The sequence below is a fragment of the Amphiura filiformis genome, chromosome 16, assembly GCF_039555335.1.
Source record: "Amphiura filiformis chromosome 16, Afil_fr2py, whole genome shotgun sequence".
Classification (NCBI taxonomy): domain Eukaryota; kingdom Metazoa; phylum Echinodermata; class Ophiuroidea; order Amphilepidida; family Amphiuridae; genus Amphiura; species Amphiura filiformis.
In genome coordinates, this window is record NC_092643.1 from 35,602,005 (window position 1) to 35,608,792 (window position 6,788).

The 6,788-nt window shown below is 38.2% G+C and overlaps 1 protein-coding gene across 1 annotated transcript in view; it reads right to left on the reverse strand.

Annotated features, from left to right (window-relative positions):
• Positions 1-3,527: 3,527 nt before the first annotated feature.
• The window catches only part of LOC140172602 (cystine/glutamate transporter-like), a 6,111-nt gene continuing 2,850 nt past the window's right edge, over positions 3,528-6,788 (reverse strand). Inside the window, exons 3-6 of the mRNA XM_072195740.1 lie at positions 6,309-6,405; positions 5,306-5,455; positions 4,679-4,856; positions 3,528-3,829 (exon numbers count right to left, since the gene is read on the reverse strand). Coding sequence (XP_072051841.1) covers positions 3,765-3,829; positions 4,679-4,856; positions 5,306-5,455; positions 6,309-6,405 — 490 coding nt within the window. The 3' untranslated portion in view covers positions 3,528-3,764. The remainder of the gene's footprint in view (positions 3,830-4,678; positions 4,857-5,305; positions 5,456-6,308; positions 6,406-6,788) is intronic.

Genomic DNA, 6,788 nt, shown 5'->3' on the forward strand with positions numbered 1-6,788 from the left:
GAGACAATATTCTGGTTGAAACAGTATACACTAGGCACAAAAAGAAACACGTCAGTTATAGTCATCCTTGCTGTTCAACAACCTGATAATTTTGGATTATTCTGAAATATACATTTTGTTGATTGGACTTTGCTTTCTCATTTGACACCCTATTCGTGAACATTGAGTCAGAATTGACTAAGATATGCGCCTCCAAATCCTCAAACTCCAAAATCAAAAGTTGCAATTTCAACGATTTTCAATGGGAACGAAACCGCTGTATTTCACACAAGCACCACGGGCCAATCGATAAAGCACACAGTGTAACAAGCGTTATAAAGTTGCAACTTTTGATTTTGGGGTTTAAGAGTTTGAAGGTGCGTATCTTGGTCAATTCTTGCTTGATCTTCACGAACAGGGTGTCAAATGAGAAGGCAAAGTCCAATTAACAAAATGTATATTTCAGAATAATCCACAATTATCAGGTTGTTGAACAGCAAGGATGACTATAACTGACGAGTTTCTTTTTGTGCATGGTGTATTTCGCTTACCTTCTGTATCTTGTGCAGATGCATACTGATGAAGCAGTAGAAACAAAAGCGCTGCAATCAACAAAATCTTCATGTTGTCATCACGTGACTTTTTACTTCAGACAAGCTATTCAGTTGCTTTGATTATTCCGAAGTTCAGCAGCTTTTAGAACTTTTATCCAGAATATGACTTTCAATTCTACTCCCAAGTGTTAATTCAAGAGAAGCAAAATGTAAGTTGTCGTCACGCGACTTCGCCGCTTTATTTTTTTTACTTCAGACAAGCTACTTAGTGGTTTTGATTATTCCGTCTTCCACAAACTTTATCCAGAATATGACTTTCAATACTACTCCAAGTGTTAATTCAAGAGAAGCAAACATGCAGTAGTATCACCTCCCTGGGTAGACCACATTCTGATTAGAACACAATATCGGTCTGATCCGGTATCTGTAATGGGTGGACCCATAATATGTGCATTGGCCCATAAACCTGCTTGAATTGATAAAGGTTAGACCTAATGAATGAAAATTATCAGGAAATTGAAGGGGTGTCGATGGGGTCCCCGTTGTCCCCATTCGTAGGCAACCTTTTTATGGAAGATTTTGAACTGATGGCCCTCAATTCGTTTCACAGCCCCCCCCCCCCCGACAGCCCCATCCTCCCATCCACATCAAATTTTGAAGGCGTTCCGTAGGTAGACAAGAACTTGATCGACGTGTTATGAGCACAACAATAACCATGATAACCAGTAACCCATCGGAAAGTGGATTTGATTTGACATTTAAAAATAAGTTCACGTACCTGTATTGAGCGAGACTATTGAGACTTGCCAAGTTTTACGTCTTGTTTGTGTAAATTATTTTCTTCACGCCTCATCGCAATGTGTAGTCTATTGTTCTTTTCTTTAAGCCCTATATTTAGTTCTATGTTGAAAACATACAAGGTGTCTAATAAAAAAGATTACATGTAGAAAACGAACCGCATTTTGTAATGGTGCAATGAAACAATGTCATTTTTCAGATACCGTATTATCTATTCGTCCTTCTGGTAATTGTCTCTTAAGTTCCAACTCCGTATCTTAAAAGTACTTAAATTATGAGCGCAAGATGACAGGGGTACCAAGAGTGCCTAACTATCAACACAACGACAGTTGAATGCAAGCACACCTTTGTTTTCATATTTTTGTCTTCATTACTTTTTATTTTTCTCTTTTTTGTGCATGGTTAAACTTATTGCCCAAAGAAACATATATCGAGGGTTGACAATCAGAAGGCCTTAACTCACAAAGGAATCCTTTGTGAGTTAAGGCTTTCTGACTGTCAACCCTCGATATAGAAAATTTAATTCAAATATTGACGTTTTACAGCTTATTGACTACTTGGTGGTAACAAACAAAGATTATTATTAAAAAAGAACACGATTTTGGTGTTATCAACATAGTGAAATTAATAACAATCTTTTGCATTTAGGCTTTGGCTTTTGTTGGGTTGAAATCGCTGCTGTGTTATATATTGTAAGAATGTTGTACATTTCTGACGGAACTCTTCAAATTAATCTGAACAAGTTTTATTCTCTGTTTATCAGATAAAATACTGCATCTGCCGTGTTATGGTTGGGCCTACTCAAAAGCCCACCAAATAAATACTCTTTGCAATAGCTGAATGTATATATGATTCAATGAGTATGTCCCTCCATCGCGGTTAATGACGTTCTCCCCCGTTTTGTGATCCACATAGCTTATCTGATCCATCTGGATTGCTTGCAAGAGTCTTTATTGATAACTTTTGCTCCCTCCCAATCAATCACATGATTTTGCTGTGGCACATGGTCTTTGATGTTTATGTCGTTAACTGATTCCTTTCGTACGGTGCGATTGAATAGCTCCATTTGGGTAAAATTGTAGCTCTATGTAGCCAAATTAAACAAATGTAGGCGGTCTTCTCCAGTCTGCGAAGTGTATAATTTGCCGGGATAATTTGGCCCAATTTCAGTTTAAAAAACCCAAATACTTTTTTTTTTTTCTTCACCAGCGTACGATATGGTACGGTATGAAAATACATAGGCCTATTTTAATATTATTAAAGCATATTTTACATAATAATAATCAAATCATAACTTTATTGTCTTAGGGTAGATCGCAAAATACTTGTTTAGGGGACACTAAATGTTTAAGGAGTCCATACTTTTTACATGAGCATGATATCCACCATGGTATATAAACCCCTCAACAAACAAAAGTTTGGAAAGTTTTTTCAAACATCTATATCTCATATCTCAGGTTATTTGTGACATGTTCATATCGTGTTGCATATCAATGGACAACTAATTTATTCCCCTTTACAATGACACCACATTTGAAACAATCGCCTTTTCACGGCTGAGTACACGTCTTGTGAATGTAGTGGGTCTCAAGCAAAATGTGCCAAATTGACCATTATTCTGTGCTCAAACAACACTAGTCACTAACCATAAATGTGGGTGGAAAACCATACACAACCACATTCTTCAACCAGGATTCGTGGCATGTCATTCACTAAAGTTGCATTGGCTACTTGGCACGCACAACACGACCAAGCTGGCCCTACAAGTTGAGATCTGGACTGATGGCACGCCATTCTGTTTCATTCTCTCTACTCTACTCTCTACTAATTATTCTGTAGGTAGTTGTTGATTACCCTGACTCTGTGGGGCGAGCGTTGTCATCTTGGAGGATTGCATTAGGTCTCAGATTGCGCTTGCTGCACAGAATAACTGTCAGTTTGGTACATTCTGTTTGAGACCCCACTATATACATTCACAAGACGTGTACTCAGTCGTGAAAAAGGGGTTTCATTCAAAAGTGGTGTTATTGTAAAAGGGAATACATTAGCTGAACATTGATATGCAACACGATATGAACATGTCACAAATAATCTGAGATATAGGCTAGATGCTTGAAAACACTTTCCAAGTGCATGCTCCGGGAATAATATGAAACATCATTTTGGGAAAATATTATTTTACAACTAGGACACTGCTGGAGAGAGACGGATGATTTGCTAAATTCACGTATTGTTGAAGACCGAATTAAAAAGACCAGTTTGCGTCTGACGTCAGGGCAAAGGCGTGGCGTGATTGGTTGTTGACCTGCGCAGTACGGCATTTTGGTCTAGTTGACAGGACGTCAGACGCAAACTAGTTTTTTAATTCGGTCTGCAATTATAATGAATTTGAGTCTTTTCTGTCATTCTGTGCTGATAATTTTCTGGCTTCACTTAATACGTGGGTTTTTCCTGGTGAACAACCATGAACAACTTTTGTAAAAACTTCGTCGTATGAGCTGCAAAATGATAGAATGATTAATAATTATGTGAATTGATCTAGAATGTGTATACATGTGTATGTGGTATTTTTGCGTATGTGATATTCCTAACGCAATTACAGTTTAATAAGCCGCCTCTGTACTTTTTTAATCAATAAAATAAATATTAGAAATATATTATGTTGTTGCCGAAGTTGACTGCTTTAATTTGACATCTCATTTGTAAAAATTGCGCGAGAAATGACGTAGATATCGAGCTCCAAAGTCTGTTATCTTCCAAATAAAATTTGGTACTTGACACTTCTAATTCGCTCTTCCAAAAAGTGCACACCCTCTATTCGCCCTTTCCACGGATCCGCCCTTGCTACCAAAACGAGGTTCTCCATGCAAACGCATGCACAAAGTGCATTTTTATATTTCACATTTTGCTAGCAACGCCCCTGAAGGCTCTTGCAAAGCGTACGCTGTAATTAACGCACGCATACGCACGCATACGCACACACAACACGCACTTTGGGGTAGAACCTCGTTTTGAGATGATCGTGCAAAGGGTCAATAGGATTAATAACTTTCCGAAAGAAATGTCTGGATTTCCAAGTTTGCTGGAACATCTGGAATTATAGTTGCCAATAGTATTGGAAAAAGCTTGGAAATGCAATCAATGATAAATCACGGAATTGTGCAAAAAGCATCTCAATTTGAGGATTTCTAACTTGCCGATAGACACTTTGAAAGTCTGGATTTCAAACAATCGTGACTGGACAATAAGTTCGAAAAATCCGAACTCCTCTATAGGTAATGTACATCTATTTTCTGGATTAAAAGATAGCTGAATACATCTTACCAGTGATACAAATAATAACTTACTCAAAGCATTGTTGAACCATGCTGACTTGTTCTTCCAATATACAAAAATGAAGTAAACTACAACTCCCACAAGCATCATACCGATTCCTATCCCACAATCCCTCGGTGCCTTGTATAATGATAGACATGCGACGAGCAGGGAATAGGCGATGAACAGGATTGGAAAAATAATTGGAACCTGAAAATTATTCAAAAGAGCATTAACCAAGTATCATGTTCGAAAGGATTTTGGGTGTTTTTTTTTTCAATGTGGCTGCTATCAAGGTAGGTATTATACCTCGCAGTTCTAAAAACCACATCATCATCACCATCATCATTATCACTTGCTCCACCTTCTTCTTCTTCTTCTTCTTTCTTTCTTTCTTTCTTTCTTTCTTTCTTTCTTTCTTTCTTTCTTTCTTTCTTTTTCTTTCTTTCTTTCTTTCTTTCTTTCTTTCTTTCTTTCTTTCTTTCTTTCTTTCTTTCTTTCTTTTTTCTTCTTCTTCTTCTTCTTCTTCTTCTTCTTCTTCTTCTTCTTCTTCTTCTTCTTCTTCTTCTTCTTCTTCTTCTTCTTCTTCTTCTTCTTCTTCTTCTTCTTCTTCTTCTTCTTCTTCTTCTTCTTCTTCTTCTTCTTCTTCTTCTTCCTACCTTATATGGTCGCTCCAGATTAGGATATTTCCATCTCCAATATGGGACTATACCGATACCAAAGATCATGAACAACGAGATGGAGAAACTGAGGTAGGTAAGAAGCCCGTATATGTCAGTGAATGGCATCATCACCATACTAAGCACATGCTGTTTGAAAAAGAAAGTAAGAACAGGGACATCTGGCTCAAAATACCGCGACAATTAAGTTAATCAAAAACTGCTGTATGCATTTATATTTGCTGGAAAAAATAGTGTAAGTTTTCAATATTTGCCCCGTACAGCCAGTTTTTTCGGGAGAGAGCTTGGAAAAGTGAATGGGATTATACGAGTAAGAAATAAATATTTCTCACTGAGATATCTGCTGAAGCAAAGCTCCATGTGTTTTGAAGTTATGACACACAAAGGGGTTTGACATGAGATTTACGATTTTATTGGTATAGTGTAGACCATTCCGTAATTGGCACTTTACTGCAGTTGATCGGGTGAACCCGTATTTGGCGGTTCTCGGCTGGGTGCGATTATCTGGCTGATGATGACTGTACTCACCAAATTTCATGTCTATCCGACATTTTTTGCTAATTTTACCTCGGATGACCCCTGCTAACCCCTAAATGACCATCCCAAAATTGGCTCTAAATGTTGACTGTACCCACCAAGTGTCATGCCCATTCGACAGTGTTTAGTAATTTGACCTCAAATGACCCCTGGGTGACCCCGGATGACCCCAAAATGATCCTTCCAAAAATTTGGCTCTATCTATATGTTGACTGTACCCACCAGGTTTCATGCCCATACGAGAGTTTTTGCTAATATGACCTCAGATGACCCCTAGATGACCTTGACCCACAGACAGACAGATTCTGATGAACATAGTATGATGATGATGATGATCAATAATCAATAATTGTAATTCATGCATGCTCGGAACACGCAGATTCGGACAACAAACTTAAACGTACGAGTATAATGATGGTCTTTAAAGAAATAAAGTTACTCTTACCAGCGCAATAATGGCAGGTACTGGCGTTAGTCGTCTTATACTTATCATTGCCAATATTTCAGGAGTGAGACCTTCCCTTGCGCTCACGAAGGTGGTTCTGTGAAATGCAAGTGACATCAATAATCATAAGGCTTAATGCTAAAATAAGGTCAGGGTTATCTCACCAACTTGCCCGCATGTTAAAGCCATCCTCTCGCGCTGTTGCATATCAATGCAAGGACAGCTAAAGATATTATTCCCCTTTACAATTACACCACATTTGAAACAATCCCCTTTTCACGGCTGAATAGCCTATAGGTCTTGTGAATGTAGTGGGGTCTCAAACAGAATGTGCCAAATTGACCATTATTCTGTGCAGCAAGCTGCAATCCCATATCATCGCAACCTGGGACCTAATGCAATCTTCCAAGATGATAACGCTTGCCCCATAGAGCCAGAGTAATCAACGATTACCTACAGAATATGGGAGTAGAGAGAATG